We start from the raw sequence: 20,216 nt of genomic DNA on the forward strand, positions 1-20,216 counted from the left end.
TGGGAGTAAAAATAATTTTATTTCTCACAATACGCTTTCTCCCATGATTTATGTGATGTTTCATCAAATCCTCGAAAATAAGGATCGAAATTTAATTCTCAATAAATTTAATTCTCAATAATTAATAATTTTTGTTTTTCCTTCCGAATGGAGCAAATTCGAAGTCATTTATGGTTTGAGGTGACTAGCAAATGTGATCAAATTGCGGTTTAACGACACTTGTTGTCTATAAAAACCCTGTGACGGTTGATTTGAAGGAAAAAAAAACAAAAATTACCAATTTTCTGTCAGTGGTCCGTTTCGCCCTACCCTCCCCTACACTTAAGAGGACTTGTTACAACCCGGCCTGATACAAAAGAATCATCTTCGAATTGAAATATCCATCCCCCAACTGAGTACAATATATACTTGAATCAAGTATGTTTTATACTCAATTCAGGTAGTTTTTTTCTTCCGTGCATAGACCTCCGCGTGAATGCATGTCTCTTTTCAAAGTTGGATGTTTCCAAAAATATAGAACTTTACAACTTTGTGCACGATCTGTTGTAAAGAATAACCACTTGACTTTGATTGCTTCTACTTTATATCAGTAGCGAAGTGGTAAAAGGAGATAAGACAATTTTGACTATTGACTAGTTTTCAATCAATATCTCGGAATCTAAGGGAGATAGCAAAATTTCTGTTACAACGTTTTTTGTGGAACCGATTGAGTGCTACAACAAATGTGATTACGAAAATTCCGCTATCTCCCTTAGATTTGGAAATATTCCTCAAAAACTCAACTGAGAGATCAGTCGATTTATCTCTGTTTACCACTTCACTACTGATATATTTGTTGGGCTCTTGGAAGTTGTGAAGTTGTGAATTGCGTTGTTATTTAGCGCACGGCGAGATTAGCGTCAAAAGGGCGTTGTTTCTGAGCGGCTAATTTTCCTGAGTCAGTAGAGAAAAATTCACTATTCATTTCGCACTTTTTGCTCCGATATGGGGTGAAAAATACCTAAAAATGGATTCCGCTCCACGATTACTTGTTCAGTAATTTTCCTACTGCTTTTTTCCCCATGTAGGAGAATTTTACGACCTACAAGGGAAGGAATACCCCCCGGTTACAAGTTTTTATGCGCAACCGGGAATGCCCCCCGGTTACAAGTTTTTATGCGCAACCAATGCTTTTTTTACTACAGCACGTTTGGCAAACAAATCATTCCCCATCACAGAAAAATTCGTACACAAATGTAAATTTTGACACAATACTGAGTAACTATTGACGTTCATGGGATAGTGTATGTTAGAATGAAAGAAAAATTTCAAATATTTAGCACATTACACTTTAGTTAATTTTCCTGAGTTATTGAAAAAAGGTTCACTATTCGTCTGGCACTTTTTGCCCGGATATAGAGTGCTATATCGATTACTTAAAACTGGATTCCAGTCCACGATTACTTGACTGGTTTAGTAATTTTTCTCTAATTTTTTGGGCCTTTTTGTGTGTCCGGAAAAAATTATAATCATTACGCAAAATCCCTAAAAATAAAATGCTTGTCTACGCACTCTGGAATAATTTTTAATTAAATCCTGAATAACTTTGACCTCTTCAAGACAAATAACAGACAAAGTAAATCTTTTGGAAGTGAGCGGAGAAAACACACCATCCTCCCGCATGTTACCCTCAGTATCGAGTAAAACAAATAGAGCACAACTTCCCTTCACAACAAACTAGAGATTTTCACTATTTTTCCTTCAGCCTTTACCGCTGTGTAGGTACGTTCCATTAAAATTAAAGATAAATATCCATTTCCTCCCGCATCTCTGTTTACCGTTATAATACTCGTAACGATACTCACAAATAACACAACATTGTAAATATGAAGAACATATTTCAGAAAATTAACGGAGCAACAGCCGTCGTCTCTCGTTCTGATCCTCGTGGAGGTACCGGGTAGTCTCTCAGAGCCTTTAGCCATTTTCACACGAAAAATCCCCTTTGCCGTTTGTAAGCCACTGACATCACCTTTTCATGGCATCTGCAACATCCAGTTAAAAAAATCCACACATAAGTCGAGAAAATTAAACTGTCAAACTTTAAATTCACACCAAATAAAATACACCAGATTTTACCGCAAAAATGGGCCAGCGATATTTCAAAAAAATGTTCCAGTTAGTTTGGTGGGATAAAAAGTCACAAAGTTCTTATTCTCAGCAGTGTCGTCATAAATTTATCAACACTCCTTTACAACTTGGCAGTGTACCAGAGTTACGGGCGTGATACAGCCTTCCACCAGGGCACATATGCATGCTTGAGGTCTCACCCCCGCACATTACCGCATATAAAATCCAGAATATACATCCGAGCATAAACTAACCCCTAATAATGTCCCATCCATTCCTCCATTTATTCAAATCAACTCGGAAAAACGTCAAAATTGTAAAATTTCCGAACAAAAGGTGCACAGAGGCATCAGCTGAGTGGAGGCAGATAATAACTTTAGCACATTAGCCATTCACAACTTCCACTTGATTGCCAACCATTATGAATCACCCTCTGTGCATACATAACACAAGGTACTTCCGGATACCAACGGAGATTATATTCCAGTGACAGTGGAGATGAACTGGCAGTTGATGGAATGAAAACGTGACGGGGCCTCCGTGTGAGAGGTAACAGACAGGGACGGAGATGAGCTTGAAACTAGACGGGACGCCGGTTAGGAGACGACTGAAGGCCTCGCAGTCCGCCAATCCTTTAATACGATCTGTGAATACTACACACGAGTCACAGTCATTTTGAACAGATAGATGCGCCCATATCTCGAACGGCATGACTGACAGCCCCGGGGGCTCAGCCCGAGCGAATCACTTGTACGTGGAGACGCTGTATTCTGGGGCTCATCCCTGTGGATAGACGCCTGGTCACGAAGATGTGGCTCGATTCGATTACTTTCTTTTTGAGGTGGATTTCTATACGGAGAAAAAATTTTTTTTTGCCAAATATTTGTTTACTTGAGAGAAGCATGCATTTTTTCAAAAGCGGATTTTGCCTATTGAGTTATTCCCAGGCGACCCTGATCAGGTTTCAATTGTGATAATCATGTTGGTCTGGAGCAGGGATCCCCATCAATATTAAATTCCTGTGATATTACAAGAATTTGAGCCTTACATTAATGAAGGTTTAAAATATGTTGATTCAATTTTTCAAATAATATAATATTAATAATCTGATTTTTTACGAATAATGCACGGAGAGAAATTTTTTAGAAAAATTCTGCGGCTAGCACGGGAAAAGAGGCGCAAAGTGAGGGCCAGGAAGAAATTCCAGTGCCGGCACTAGAAATTTTATTGGGGAAAACGTGAATTTTTCCTCGTATTTCTGTGCAAATTTCACAGAAATCCCCAGCAATTTTACCAGAAATACCAAGAAATGTTACCTTAACAGCACTAGAATTTTTCGCAGCCGGTGGATTGTGATTTTTTCCAGTACTCGTACTAGAATTTTTCTAGAAAATTTCTCTCCGTGTGATGTATTTAAAATTTGTTAATCTGAAACTGTAAATTTACTACTAAGTGAATAATTCAAATTCCTTGAAACGGGATTTTCGATTACACAAATACTCGTCAATCTTCCTACCTCAATTATTGATTGATAAAATAGTTGAAACTTTGAATATTTGAATTGATGATACTCAAGTACTCAACAAATTTGAAGAGTGATGTTAACTGATTAAGGACTACAATATTAACCGTAATAAAATATTACAAATTTGGCTATCCCTGGTCTGGAAGATGACTATGTTGAATTTGACCTTGGATGAACTCCTCCACATTGATAGAAAGAATTGGTTATTGTTAAAGAATGGATTTGATTGGAGACGAGGGTCTATCTAGGCTTACCAAATGTTCATTCGTTAATAGTTAACGACTGCACATTTGAGGAGCCTTGTTTGACTTTTTCGTATTTTTTCGGTGACAGACCCGAAAATTTATAGGAAAATTTATGAGTTTATTTGGTACTTTTCAAAAGAATCAGCCAGGTACTCAGTACAAGTAATTCTGTTGTCCAAATAACAAAATACTTGTGACAAGTACTTCTTTCTCACCAGTACACAGGTACTTGACGCGTGATACTTGCATCAAGTTGTTTTGTAACTTCAAGGAAGTACAAAAATGTCCCTTTTCTCCAGAAACCCCTTGGTACTGGGTACAAGTACTTTTGCTACTGATCAAAAGTAATTTTTTTTTTATGTATTTGGCAAAAATAATTTTTTTCTGAGTGTAAAAATTCGGAATAGATCCCTGAAAACTAAAGCTTTGTTTTTCTCTTTGTTTTTCTTCTCCTTCGAGGTAACTTCTTTGTGTCTCCTCACCTCTGAGCAACCGGCAAAACCTTGGTGTCGTTATTCCACTCTCTGCTTCAAGCCAGAAAACTTTTAGTGGATCGTCTATGGCATAGACTGTCTGCGGATCCCCTCGTCTTACTACCTTCGTTCCATCATTCTCTCGCTCTCTCCCGTCTCAGACTCGGTGTTTTGAATTATGAAGCTATCCAGAAAATATCCATTATCGAGAAGGCGAGCCCCTTTTGCGCGCGCCAACGAATAGATCATGAAAACAACCGCCTCTACACGCTTGCCGGCGGCAATGGCTTTTGTATTTTTGTACTTTGCCGGCAAAACTCGCACAGTGGGAATTAAAGGGAATTGTATTTTTTTCACTTATCATGTTCTCTTTTGTTTTTTGTTATTACTGTCATTATTTTGAATAACCGTGAATAGGAGGAGCATGATCCTTACATAACGCATACCGGACGTCCCACGTGCATCGACCCCGGTGTGTCTAATGCCACCCACTTGAGAATAAATATACCCACACGGTCAGAAAACATTGAGGAACCGAGTGACGCATCGGTTCATCGGTATAATTTTTCTATGAACAAATGGGATGATAGTATAAACAACATGTACAACGTTATTCTTAAGCTAGGAGATTTCAGAATGAACGCACCGCAGGCTTGACGCGACAGTTGAATGATTGATTCAAAAAATCGGAAACATCGCGTTAAGGATGTTTAACCTACCAAGTGGACAACTCAGTTGAAACGAAAAAATAAATTGACTAAATAAATCATTCACGTTACAAATTACTTTTCTCATCAAATTTGAAGTGTTAGGGGGTACTTTTCTGGCCTCAAAAACAATAATTAACGAAAATGTTCATAAATAATGGAGGGCTTGTGACTGCAGTGGTAACAGTCGAATTTTGATCGGGCAACATCGCACGCTTCGGCTAGTAGTGGGATTGTAACAGTGAGATGATTATTTGTATGTGTTATACTTGTCCATATGCTTCCAGCACTGAATTATCGTCACCGACTTTACCGACCTCGATCAGCTGTTGTGCGGTGTTGCCGCGCTGCTCGACTCGTAATGGCGGTCAAATTTTTTTAGAGAAATTCGAAAATCAATCGAAGATATCACGCCTATATGGCCCGGTCCCCTACTTGTTCCCGCCGGCGATAGATTCTCCATAGTCTGAAGTAAATGGCTTGTGTTTTTTTTTCAATATCTTGAGTGTCTATTTGTCTAACCCATGCAACATCTTGATCAAAGTTCGCACGGTCACGTTTCTTCCCCAAGCGTAATGTTACAAGAAGTGATTTTCAGAAATTAATTTCTCACTAGGATGCCCCGATGAAAGAATTAAGATTATTACTAACGTATGGCTCAAATGTGAATCTGGCATATGAGACAATATACAGATTTTGGTGAACAATGCGGATTTTGGATAAACATCCTTAATCCTGCGACGTCTACAGCTGTCCAAGAGGAGACTGCGGTGAAATATGAAAGTCCTCAATGAAATGAATCAATGAAAAGCTATGTTTTCATTTCCGAATGGAAGCTCTGTAAACATATGTAAAACAAAAATAACAATAAAACGTTTCACCAATTTTTTTTACAGAGAACTAATTCAATCAGGTGAGAAGTTCCTTATTCATTATTCGTTATAATTCGCAGAGAATTCCCGTGACACCCCAACTTTCCAAAAAAAAATACTAAAAATGATTCTAGAATTATTCCCGAACTAAGATCAATATTCTCAATTCACGGAGAGAAATATTCAATAAAAATTACGTATCTTTTCCGTAATTCCGGAGCGAAATGTGGTTGTAGGAAATTTTACGGAACTGTCACGGAATTTTTCCGGAGCGTTCCGCAATTTTTATCTGAATCTTCTGTGAAAAATTGCGACACCGTCACTTAAATTTTCTAATTCGATTCCGTAATCGGTGAGTGAATTGTGAGTTCCGTAATTTTTCCTGAACATTTCTCTCCGTGAATTTCCAAAGTGTATCAATGGCTCTCGACTCTCACGTTACAGAAAGTAAAAATCCCTTGTTCATCAATCAACAGCACTATCAGCAGATAGCACTCCCCAACTCGAGAGCATATCCTCATTTGCTCAATGTAACTAAAGTTGACGATCAATTTACCAATGTAGCCAATCATCCAATCGTATTAACCTTGCCGGTCACTCTCGCAAACGCCCTCGTTGGTTATTGGCTGGTTCCTGCATCGTATAACCAGCTGTACCTACATATACCATTCTATGAATATTACATATCCTGTCCCCCCGAGAATCTCAGTTAATTTAAACCGAAATGATAGTATTCATAAAACTGCGACGAAAAAACTGATGAAAAAAAAAATCATATTAAATCATCTCCAAAAAGGGTAAAAAAACCTCGCGGAGAAAAAATGGTGCCAAAAATCTCGAGGGAGTCATCCGTTGAATGCAAATAAAATAGAAATATTATTTTTGGACATAATGAATTCAGCCTTTCATATTTTTTATTATTCTCTCCAGCCGCCCACAACCATCCTCGCTCCTCTAATCGGGCGTATATCTCGGTGTAGAGCCCGCGTGGGCGAGATACACTCAGTTGTTTTTGATGAGCCCCAAGCTCATGCCCTGCCGTCTCTTCCGCAGGTGCCTTGTGGTTCACCTTTTACTACGTACCTCTGTCTTTCTCTCTCACTCTCTTCCCCTCTTTCTCTGTGTTTCCCCATGTAGAGCCGATCGGACACGCGCGACTGCGCCTCAAACGCACGTGAGCCACGCGAATCCTTTCCCACTCCTAAACAACCATCCATTTCTCTTCGTACACCTTAACTGTGTCCGACACCGACTGCCCACGCCATCCGTTCTTCACCCATTCTCCTTCTATTGCACTGTGTTTTCACGTTGTTCAAGCATTCGGGCGCCTCAGGAGTGCTATAACTTGCGTAGCAAATTGGATAATGTCTTTTTACTCGGTTCCCCCTTCCCTGCTGCCTCTCTAGACGCCATTATCATCATCATCACGCGTCTGTTCTGATTATCAGTTCAAGTGTAATTTTCCTCTATTAAAAAATACCCTATTAAAAAATAGGTGAAACACTTTTGGTTAGCAAGCTATTTCGCCGAGCATATGCTGGGTTTAAGAATGTTTCAAGATTATCTTAGCTCATGAATAGATAAATAAATGAATAAGTTAGTTTTCAACCCAGGCTCAAAAATGATGTAAAAAATTATCGGCCAATTTGAGTTTTGTGTAACGTCTCGAAGCTCTTTGAGATCTGCTCTATCGTATCGCTACCGCTGCCTTTAAATGATAATTTCAAGCGCAACTAGTGCACGGAGAAGAATTTTTTAGAAAAATTCTAGTGCTAGCACGGGAAAAGAGGCGCAAAGTGAGGGCCAGGAAAAAATTCCAGTGCCGGCACTAGAAATTTTATTGGGGAAGACGTGAATTTTTCCCCGTATTTCCGTGAAAATTTCACAGAAATCCCCAGAATTTTTACCAGAAATACCAAGAAATTTTACCTTAACAGCACTAGAATTTTTCACAGCCGGTGGATTGTAATTTTATCCAGAACTCGTACTAGAATTTTTCTAGAAAATTTCTCTCCGTGCAAGGGACACTGGAATCCCTGTATTATCGGTCGGCCGCACGACTGAGGTTTTCCATGGTTTCCCTGGCAGTCTAATCCCGAATGGGGTGCAGTTGGGGATAAAGTAAGTCGGCCCATGGCAACGCAGATAGGGATGGGAACAAAATGTAAAAACCCGAGAGGGTATACATATGGAACCAAAAATATGTAAATCACTAGTGAATCATGTGCATGCAGAGCGCGCCCTCTTTCCTAGTTTTTTTTTATTGTTATTTTCCATCGCTTCGACCCGGTTAGGGTATACTGCGATGATGATCAAGACTTTAAATGGTTAGATCGCACCATTCTACCCGGCCGGGATTTGAACTCGGAACCTTTCGCATGTGAGGCAACGAACTTACCCACTGCGCCAAGCCACCGGGTCTCGTCCCTAGTATTTGAAAATTTTGCCCGTCGTCAATGGCGTATTTATAAGTGGTGGGTGAGAGGCAGGGGGAGGAGACAGGGGGATCGAGATGGGGAAGTAGTAAAAATGTTGAGTGCAATAGAGGAAAATAGGGGAGAGTGGGTAAGTGGAGGAGGCAGAGGACACGGGGACGAGAGTCGATAGTGATTTGCTGGATAATCGTGACTGGGATGGAGAAAATCCAGGAGCTACGGTTTCGCTGTTGAGACGCCAATTGGATTGCAAGGCGCTCGGGAAAATGTTTCTGAGTTTTTTTAGCATAGTGTCGCAGCGATGAATCTGCGGGATTCATTATTTATCGGTTTTCGCTCGTTGTTCGGAAATCTCGTGGCATTTTTTACTGTGATGTTAGGGGCGGGGGCATGATGGGAATCATTTGAGGGATTTGAATACTTCCTGACAGAGTGATACAAGCGCGATTCCGATTTCGTTGGTGCCACGATTATACATCTTCTTCGTATTTTTTTTTTTCTAAAAAAATCTCCTTTAAGAGGTTTTAGATTTTGCATTTTAAGACATCAGTTTGCATTTTAAGACGTCAGTTTGTTATGTATCCTATCGAGTTCAATCACCCGCGATTCTAACCTGATCGTGATTTTCAGGCCCTTAACATAAAATAGTTTACATCACACGGTCTACAGGATTTTCTGACGAATGTGATTGTAATCCTCGTCTTCCGTTTATGTTATAAACTCACATTCGTCAGAATTGTATATTTCAATACCAAAGTGCGACGGGATTGTCACGAGCGTGAAGTTGGCGGGCCGAGGCGAAGCCGAGTGTGTGGAAAAAGTAGTAAAATTTTTAAAAGTATGTGGAAAAAGTGAAAACCGAAAAAAAAAAGTTTTCACCTGGAACCAAACGGTCAGATTTTTGGTTTTTCCAGGAGGAAAGTCGACTTTCGCCAAAATCGAATTTTTTAGCCGGGTGAACGTTGATTCCAACTATTTAAGCGACGGACTATTCAGAACTCTCAAAAGTATGTGGAAAAAGTGAAAACTGAAAAAGTTTTTTTACCGGGGGCCAAAGTGTCAGATCTCAGATTTTTCCAGGGGGAAAGTCGACTTTCACCAAAATCGAATTTTTTAGCCGGGTGAACGTTGATTCCAACTATTTAAGCGACGGGCTATTCAGAACTCTCAAAAGTATGTGGAAAAAGTGAAAACTGAAAAAGTTTTTTTTTCAGATTTTCAAAGGGTCAGATTTTCTGTTTTTCTTGACTCTTCTAATTCCAATGACACCCTCGGAGGCGCCAGATATGTCGAAATCAAAAATCTTCATTTTCACATAGAACAAGGGTCAGATTTGTTAACTATTTCATTTTTATTTAGACAACGCTTGCAAGCGGAGGGACAAGGCTAGCTAGAATAGATTCTGCAACCTTCTCCCCTTGTTGAGTAAAAATTTCAAGCCTCTGCATACATGCGTCTCCCCTCCACCCTCTCGTAAAATGTCTAGTTTCAAGATTAAACAAAGACAATAATTGCATTTTTTATTTCAATAACCTATGCGTTAACCGCAATATGAACCCGGATTTAATATGCGCCCATAGAATTACGGGGACCGGCAAGGATTTGGAAAGTCTGAATACAAGTCCTGCTCACACCTAACGAGTGCTGAAATGGGACATAACCAGAGGTAGAAAGGTCTCGGAAGCACTTGGGAAGAGGCTTCCCAAGACCTATCCAGTTCTGAACGGAAAGACCTAAGTAGAACTTGTCAGGTCCTATTATTCGACTCGGGTACGTTGGACAAGTGTTGAGCCGTGTCTTTTTCGATTACAAGTACCGGAAAGACACCTTTACAAATCAGTAGCGAAGTGTTAAACCGGTTCAAGTTGATTTCGACTATTGACCAGTTTTTAGTGAATATCACGGAATCGAAGGGAGATAGCTGAATTTTTGTCAAAACCTTTTTTGTAGCACTCAATTTGCTCCAGAAAAAAGCTTATTACGCAAATTTCATTATCTTCCGTAAATTCGGAGATATCCTATCGTAAAAAAGAGAAAGGAAATCGATCTCGAAATGTCTCGAAAATCTCGAATAAATGTAAGCGTAAGACTGAAACCGAAGCGCCACTACGTGAGGAGATGAGACGGCGCGTTCGAGCACGCGCGGCCGATCTTGTTCTTCAAAAACTCAACTAAGAGATAAGTCGACTTAAACCGTTTTACCACTTCGGTACTGAAATATTTTTCGTCGTCAGCCTCAATAAACTGCAATTCCAACCTCGCTTCGCTCAGTCATATCACGGCTTGTAATCAAGAATATTAGAAATTCAGAAATATCTGATATCAAATGTCCCGATGTAATGAAATCTCCGAAAAGATTCTCAACTGATTTTCTTGCAACGTGAAAGTATAAAATGTTACAATATCCTGAATGCGATCGACAAATGTCATTGACTAGCAATCTTACATCTCAAAGACATTACCATACTTTTTATAGTACATAATAGCAATCAACTTTCTAGCACTATCTTACATAAGTTGCGAATCAATTGCGATCTCCGATTTTCATGTATTGACTCGTCAGCGACGAATAAATTACATTACATTCATTATATTATTCTCGGAACTGTAAGTATCCCAAAAAGCATCTCAAAGAAAAGAGTCCGCATCAGTTTTTTTCTCATTATTTTTTAGAACAAATCTTTGTCGAAAAATTTTAATAGTTGTAGTGATTTACGGCAATGACTCCCGCTGATCTGTGGCTTTACAGCACAGAATAGACTGATCTTACGAATGGAAGGCATTGAATAGAAAAAAATAAAAAAAATATATGATCAATAAAATAACTCCTCACTCGAGAATTGTTATTCTTCCCGACTGACAATTCTCGAGATGTTATCATGTATTTAAGTAGCTTCTAAGACCTTCGATTGGTGAAAGAGCGCGTGCACCATAGGGGGCTGCCATAGCTGTGTGAACTTGGAGTCGAAGTTTGATAAATCGATTGTCTTTCTTATAGTATCGATTGTACTCAGTGAGTACCTGAATGTACTACATTCATTTTCATTTGTACCCCGCACCCCAAGATGTAAGAGGTGCGGGAAAAATCGTGCAGCGTCGGAAATGAAGGTACGGAAAAAATTTTCATGAGCAAGGATTCAGCATGGATAGTACTTGTATGTACTATATTTTTCCATTTCATTTATCAACCCCTTCAATATTTTACCCGCTTTTAAAATTTTAAATGTATGAAGGACGTTAGGAAAACGTACAGATAACTTCTAAATCGTTACTACTCGTTTGTAACAACGAAAATTATTCATTATTCATTATTATTATTATTATTAATATTATTCTCATCAAATCACCTGATTTCATTTTTATCAACCGTAAAGTCATCGTAATGGATTCCATATGTAGTTCGTGAAGTTTTGATGTGGGTATACACAAACCTCTCAACTTCCGTACTTCCACTCCCATCGCAGTAGAAACGGAACAATTTACTGTAGATGATAATGATACCAAGTACAAACCATTCAGAGCTTTAAAAACAGTCGTAGATTATTCAGAAAAATGGTACAAACGTTTTTCTGAACTTTATTGGTGTTTAGCGACGAGTAGGTGTTGGTACAAATGTCCAAAAGTACGGCAAGATTTTTTTTTTTTGGCGATTTCGTTTTTCGCGATTATCTCGGAAACTATGAGAGATAGAGCCTTAAAACCTATTCCATTCGATTCCTGAGGAAATTTGGGTTCCCTATAGGCAGATGGACGGCTCAGAATTGCGTTTTTCCACTTCCTACACCCTATACCAGATAAAGTAAATTAATATTTTCGGCGATTTCGTTTTTCGCGATTATCTCGAAAACTATGAGAGATAGAGCCTTAAAACCTATTCCGTTCGATTCCTGAGGAAATTTGGGTTCCCGGTAGGCAGATGGACGGTTCAGAATTGCGTTTTTCCACTTCCTACACCCCATACCAGATGAATTAAACTATTTTTTTTGGCGATTTCGTTTTTCGCGATTATCTCGAAAACTATGAGAGAAAGAGCCTTAAAACCAATTTTGGGTTCCCTATAGGCAGATGGACGGCTCAGAATTACGTTTTTCCACGTCCTACACCCTATACAAGATAACTTAAATTATTTTTTTTTGGCGATTTCGTTACCGCGATTATCTCGGAAACTATGAGAGATAGAGCCTTAAAACCAATTTTGGGTTCCCTATAGGAAAATGGGCGGCTCAGAATTACGTTATTCCATGTTCTACATCCTATACAAGATAAATTAAATTTTTTTACTACACCCTATACAACATAAATTAAATTAAATTTTTTTGGTGATTTCGTGTTTCGCGATTATCTCGGAAACTATGAGAGATAGAGCCGTAAAACCTATTCCATTTGATTCCTGAGGAAATTTGGGTTCCCTACAGGAAGATGGACGGCTCAGAATTACGTTTTTCCACGTCCTACACCCCATACCAGATGAATTAAATTATTTTTTTTTGGCGATTTCGTTTTTCGCGATTATCTCGAAAACTATGAGAGATAGAGCCTTAAAACCACTTTTGAGTTCCCTATAGGAAGATGGACGGCTCAGAATTACGTTTTTCCACGTCCTACACCCTATACCAGATGAATTAAATTATTTTTTTTTGGCGATTTCGTTTTTCGCGATTATCTCGAAAACTATGAGAGATAGAGCCTTAAAACCACTTTTGAGTTCCCTATAGGAAGATGGACGGCTCAGAATTACGTTTTTCCACGTCCTACACCCTATACCAGATGAATTAAATTATTTTTTTTTGGCGATTTCGTTTTTCGCGATTATCTCGAAAACTATGAGAGATAGAGCCTTAAAACCACTTTTGAGTTCCCTATAGGAAGATGGACGGCTCAGAATTACGTTTTTCCACGTCCTACACCCTATACCAGATGAATTAAATTATTTTTTTTTGGCGATTTCGTTTTTCGCGATTATCTCGAAAACTATGAGAGATAGAGCCTTAAAACCACTTTTGAGTTCCCTATAGGAAGATGGACGGCTCAGAATTACGTTTTTCCACGTCCTACACCCTATACCAGATGAATTAAATTATTTTTTTTTGGCGATTTCGTTTTTCGCGATTATCTCGAAAACTATGAGAGATAGAGCCTTAAAACCACTTTTGAGTTCCCTATAGGAAGATGGACGGCTCAGAATTACGTTTTTCCACGTCCTACACCCTATACCAGATGAATTAAATTATTTTTTTTTGGCGATTTCGTTTTTCGCGATTATCTCGAAAACTATGAGAGATAGAGCCTTAAAACCACTTTTGAGTTCCCTATAGGAAGATGGACGGCTCAGAATTACGTTTTTCCACGTCCTACACCCTATACCAGATGAATTAAATTATTTTTTTTTGGCGATTTCGTTTTTCGCGATTATCTCGAAAACTATGAGAGATAGAGCCTTAAAACCACTTTTGAGTTCCCTATAGGAAGATGGACGGCTCAGAATTACGTTTTTCCACGTCCTACACCCTATACCAGATGAATTAAATTATTTTTTTTTGGCGATTTCGTTTTTCGCGATTATCTCGAAAACTATGAGAGATAGAGCCTTAAAACCACTTTTGAGTTCCCTATAGGAAGATGGACGGCTCAGAATTACGTTTTTCCACGTCCTACACCCTATACCAGATGAATTAAATTATTTTTTTTTGGCGATTTCGTTTTTCGCGATTATCTCGAAAACTATGAGAGATAGAGCCTTAAAACCACTTTTGAGTTCCCTATAGGAAGATGGACGGCTCAGAATTACGTTTTTCCACGTCCTACACCCTATACCAGATGAATTAAATTATTTTTTTTTGGCGATTTCGTTTTTCGCGATTATCTCGAAAACTATGAGAGATAGAGCCTTAAAACCACTTTTGAGTTCCCTATAGGAAGATGGACGGCTCAGAATTACGTTTTTCCACGTCCTACACCCTATACCAGATGAATTAAATTATTTTTTTTTGGCGATTTCGTTTTTCGCGATTATCTCGAAAACTATGAGAGATAGAGCCTTAAAACCACTTTTGAGTTCCCTATAGGAAGATGGACGGCTCAGAATTACGTTTTTCCACGTCCTACACCCTATACCAGATGAATTAAATTATTTTTTTTTGGCGATTTCGTTTTTCGCGATTATCTCGAAAACTATGAGAGATAGAGCCTTAAAACCACTTTTGAGTTCCCTATAGGAAGATGGACGGCTCAGAATTACGTTTTTCCACGTCCTACACCCTATACCAGATGAATTAAATTATTTTTTTTTGGCGATTTCGTTTTTCGCGATTATCTCGAAAACTATGAGAGATAGAGCCTTAAAACCACTTTTGAGTTCCCTATAGGAAGATGGACGGCTCAGAATTACGTTTTTCCACGTCCTACACCCTATACCAGATGAATTAAATTATTTTTTTTTGGCGATTTCGTTTTTCGCGATTATCTCGAAAACTATGAGAGATAGAGCCTTAAAACCACTTTTGAGTTCCCTATAGGAAGATGGACGGCTCAGAATTACGTTTTTCCACGTCCTACACCCTATACCAGATGAATTAAATTATTTTTTTTTGGCGATTTCGTTTTTCGCGATTATCTCGAAAACTATGAGAGATAGAGCCTTAAAACCACTTTTGAGTTCCCTATAGGAAGATGGACGGCTCAGAATTACGTTTTTCCACGTCCTACACCCTATACCAGATGAATTAAATTATTTTTTTTTGGCGATTTCGTTTTTCGCGATTATCTCGAAAACTATGAGAGATAGAGCCTTAAAACCACTTTTGAGTTCCCTATAGGAAGATGGACGGCTCAGAATTACGTTTTTCCACGTCCTACACCCTATACCAGATGAATTAAATTATTTTTTTTTGGCGATTTCGTTTTTCGCGATTATCTCGAAAACTATGAGAGATAGAGCCTTAAAACCACTTTTGAGTTCCCTATAGGAAGATGGACGGCTCAGAATTACGTTTTTCCACGTCCTACACCCTATACCAGATGAATTAAATTATTTTTTTTTGGCGATTTCGTTTTTCGCGATTATCTCGAAAACTATGAGAGATAGAGCCTTAAAACCACTTTTGAGTTCCCTATAGGAAGATGGACGGCTCAGAATTACGTTTTTCCACGTCCTACACCCTATACCAGATGAATTAAATTATTTTTTTTTGGCGATTTCGTTTTTCGCGATTATCTCGAAAACTATGAGAGATAGAGCCTTAAAACCACTTTTGAGTTCCCTATAGGAAGATGGACGGCTCAGAATTACGTTTTTCCACGTCCTACACCCTATACCAGATGAATTAAATTATTTTTTTTTGGCGATTTCGTTTTTCGCGATTATCTCGAAAACTATGAGAGATAGAGCCTTAAAACCACTTTTGAGTTCCCTATAGGAAGATGGACGGCTCAGAATTACGTTTTTCCACGTCCTACACCCTATACCAGATGAATTAAATTATTTTTTTTTGGCGATTTCGTTTTTCGCGATTATCTCGGAAACTATGAGAGATAGAGCCTTAAAACCACTTTTGAGTTCCCTATATGTAGATGGACGGCTCAGAATTGCGTTTTTCCGCTTCTTACACCTTATACCAGATAAATTGAATTAAATTTTTTTGGCGATTTCGTTTTTCGTGATTATCTCGGAAACTATAAGAGATAGAGCCCTAAAACCTATTCCATTCGATTCCTGAGGAAATTTGGGTTCCCTATAGGAAGATGGACGGCTCAGAATTACGTTTTTCCACTTCCTACACCCTATACCGGATAAATTAAATTAAATTTTTTTGGGGATTTCGTTTTTCGCGATTATCTCGGAAACTATAAGAGATAGAGCCTTAAAACCTATTCCATTCGATTCCTGAGGAAATTTGGGTTCCCTATAGGAAGATGGACGGCTCAGAATTACGTTTTTCCACTTTCTACACCCTATACAAGATAAATTAAATTAAATTTTTTTGGTGATTTCGTTTTTCGCGATTATCTCGGAAACTATAAGAGATAGAGCCTTAAAACCTATTCCATTCGATTCCTGAGGAAATTTGGGTTCCCTATAGGCAGATGGACGGCTCAGAATAGCGTTTTTCCACTTCCTACACCCTATACCAGATCAATTGAATTAAATTTTTTTGGCGATTTCGTTTTTCGCGATTATCTCGGAAACTATAAGAGATAGAGCCTTAAAACCTATTCCATTCGATTCCTGAGGAAATTTGGGTTCCCCATAGGCAGATGGACGGCTCAGAATAGCGTTTTTCCACTTACTACACCCTATACCAGATAAATTAAATTAGATTTTTTTGGCGATTTCGTTTTTCGCGATTATCTCGGAAACTATGAGAGATAGAGCCTTAAACACTATTCCATTCGATTCCTGAGGAAATTTGGGTTCCCCATAGGCAGATGGACGGCTCAGAATAGCGTTTTTCCACTTACTACACCCTATACCAGATAAATTAAATTAGATTTTTTTGGCGATTTCGTTTTTCGCGATTATCTCGGAAACTATGAGAGATAGAGCCTTAAACACTATTCCATTCGATTTCTGAGGAAATTTGGGTTCCCCATAAGCAGATGGACGGCTCAGAATTACGTTTTTCCACTTCCTACACCTTATACCAGATAAATTAAATTATTTTGTTTTTCGATTTCGTTTTTCGCGATTATCTCGGAAACGATGAGAGATAGAGGCTTAAAACCACTTTTGGGTTCCGTATAGGAACACGGACGGCTCAGAATTGCGTTTTTCCGCTTCCTACACCCTATGCCAGATAAATTAAATTAAATTTTTTTTGGCGATTTGGTTTTTCGCGATTATCTCGGAAACGATGAGAGATAGAGCCTTAAAACCTATTCCATTCGATTCCTGAGGAAATTTGGGTTCCGTATAGGCAGATGGACGGCTCAGAATTGCGTTTTTCCACTTCCTACACCCTATACAAGATGAATTAAATTAATTTTTTTTGGCACTTTCGTTTTTCGCGATTATCTCGGAAACTATGAGAGATAGAGCCTTAAAACCTATTCCATTCGATTCCTGAGGAAATTTGGGTTCCGTATAGGCAGATGGACGGCTCAGAATTGCGTTTTTCCACTTCCTACACCCTATACAAGATGAATTAAATTAATTTTTTTTGGCACTTTCGTTTTTCGCGATTATCTCGGAAACTATGAGAGATAGAGCCTTAAAACCTATTCCATTCGATTCCTGAGGAAATTTGGGTTCCGTATAGGCAGATGGACGGCTCAGAATTGCGTTTTTCCACTTCCTACACCCTATACAAGATGAATTAAATTAATTTTTTTTGGCACTTTCGTTTTTCGCGATTATCTCGGAAACTATGAGAGATAGAGCCTTAAAACCTATTCCATTCGATTCCTGAGGAAATTTGGGTTCCGTATAGGCAGATGGACGGCTCAGAATTGCGTTTTTCCACTTCCTACACCCTATACAAGATGAATTAAATTAATTTTTTTTGGCACTTTCGTTTTTCGCGATTATCTCGGAAACTATGAGAGATAGAGCCTTAAAACCTATTCCATTCGATTCCTGAGGAAATTTGGGTTCCGTATAGGCAGATGGACGGCTCAGAATTGCGTTTTTCCACTTCCTACACCCTATACAAGATGAATTAAATTAATTTTTTTTGGCACTTTCGTTTTTCGCGATTATCTCGGAAACTATGAGAGATAGAGCCTTAAAACCTATTCCATTCGATTCCTGAGGAAATTTGGGTTCCGTATAGGCAGATGGACGGCTCAGAATTGCGTTTTTCCACTTCCTACACCCTATACAAGATGAATTAAATTAATTTTTTTTGGCACTTTCGTTTTTCGCGATTATCTCGGAAACTATGAGAGATAGAGCCTTAAAACCTATTCCATTCGATTCCTGAGGAAATTTGGGTTCCGTATAGGCAGATGGACGGCTCAGAATTGCGTTTTTCCACTTCCTACACCCTATACAAGATGAATTAAATTAATTTTTTTTGGCACTTTCGTTTTTCGCGATTATCTCGGAAACTATGAGAGATAGAGCCTTAAAACCTATTCCATTCGATTCCTGAGGAAATTTGGGTTCCGTATAGGCAGATGGACGGCTCAGAATTGCGTTTTTCCACTTCCTACACCCTATACAAGATGAATTAAATTAATTTTTTTTGGCACTTTCGTTTTTCGCGATTATCTCGGAAACTATGAGAGATAGAGCCTTAAAACCTATTCCATTCGATTCCTGAGGAAATTTGGGTTCCGTATAGGCAGATGGACGGCTCAGAATTGCGTTTTTCCACTTCCTACACCCTATACAAGATGAATTAAATTAATTTTTTTTGGCACTTTCGTTTTTCGCGATTATCTCGGAAACTATGAGAGATAGAGCCTTAAAACCTATTCCATTCGATTCCTGAGGAAATTTGGGTTCCGTATAGGCAGATGGACGGCTCAGAATTGCGTTTTTCCACTTCCTACACCCTATACAAGATGAATTAAATTAATTTTTTTTGGCACTTTCGTTTTTCGCGATTATCTCGGAAACTATGAGAGATAGAGCCTTAAAACCTATTCCATTCGATTCCTGAGGAAATTTGGGTTCCGTATAGGCAGATGGACGGCTCAGAATTGCGTTTTTCCACTTCCTACACCCTATACAAGATGAATTAAATTAATTTTTTTTGGCACTTTCGTTTTTCGCGATTATCTCGGAAACTATGAGAGATAGAGCCTTAAAACCTATTCCATTCGATTCCTGAGGAAATTTGGGTTCCGTATAGGCAGATGGACGGCTCAGAATTGCGTTTTTCCACTTCCTACACCCTATACAAGATGAATTAAATTAATTTTTTTTGGCACTTTCGTTTTTCGCGATTATCTCGGAAACTATGAGAGATAGAGCCTTAAAACCTATTCCATTCGATTCCTGAGGAAATTTGGGTTCCGTATAGGCAGATGGACGGCTCAGAATTGCGTTTTTCCATTTCCTACACCCTATACAAGATGAATTAAATTAATTTTTTTTGGCACTTTCGTTTTTCGCGATTATCTCGGAAACTATGAGAGATAGAGCCTTAAAACCTATTCCATTCGATTCCTGAGGAAATTTGGGTTCCGTATAGGCAGATGGACGGCTCAGAATTGCGTTTTTCCACTTCCTACACCCTATACAAGATGAATTAAATTAATTTTTTTTGGCAATTTCGTTTTTCGCGATTATCTCGGAAACTATGAGAGATAGAGCCTTAAAACCTATTCCATTCGATTCCTGAGGAAATTTGGGTTCCGTATAGGCAGATGGACGGCTCAGAATTGCGTTTTTCCACTTCCTACACCCTATACAAGATAAATTAAATTAATTTTTTTTGGCGATTTCGTTTTTCGCGATTATCTCGGAAACTATGAGAGATAGAGCCTTAAAACCTATTCCATTCGATTCCTTAGGAAATTTGGGTTCCCCGTAGGCAGATGGACGGTTCACAATTGCGTTTTTCCACTTCCTACACCCTATACCAGAAGATAAATTAAATTTTTTTTTTGGGATTTCGTTTTTCGCGATTATCTCGGAAACTAGGAGAGTTAGAGCCTTATAACTTATTCCATTCGATTCCTGAGGAAATTTGGGTTCCCCATAGGCAGATGGACGGCTCAGAATTACGTTTTTCCACGTCCTACACCCTATACAAGATAAATTAAATTATTTTTTTTTGGCGATTTCGTTTTTCGCGATTATCTCGGAAACTATGAGAGATAGAGCCTTAAAACCACTTTTGGCTTTCCGATAGGAAGATGGACGGCTCAGAATTGCGTTTTTCCAATTCCTACACCCTATACCAG

General features: G+C 38.7%; 1 protein-coding gene across 2 annotated transcripts in view; it reads right to left on the minus strand.

Moving 5' to 3' along the window:
* Nucleotides 1-20,216, minus strand: part of LOC107041712 (CD151 antigen) — a 142,846-nt gene that overhangs the window by 41,467 nt on the left and 81,163 nt on the right. The window contains exons 1-2 of one of the 2 annotated variants that reach the window (XM_015262400.1): nucleotides 2,119-2,699; nucleotides 1,845-2,024 (exon numbers count right to left, since the gene is read on the minus strand). In XM_015262400.1, coding sequence (XP_015117886.1) covers nucleotides 1,845-1,964 — 120 coding nt within the window. In that variant the 5' untranslated portion in view covers nucleotides 1,965-2,024; nucleotides 2,119-2,699. Of the gene's footprint in view, nucleotides 1-1,844; nucleotides 2,025-2,118; nucleotides 2,700-20,216 lie in introns of those variants that run through there. The other variant, XM_015262399.1, reaches the window with a different exon arrangement.

The sequence above is a fragment of the Diachasma alloeum genome, unplaced genomic scaffold (assembly GCF_001412515.2).
Source record: "Diachasma alloeum isolate Michigan unplaced genomic scaffold, Dall2.0 Dall_scaffold_00371, whole genome shotgun sequence".
Classification (NCBI taxonomy): Eukaryota; Metazoa; Arthropoda; class Insecta; order Hymenoptera; family Braconidae; genus Diachasma; species Diachasma alloeum.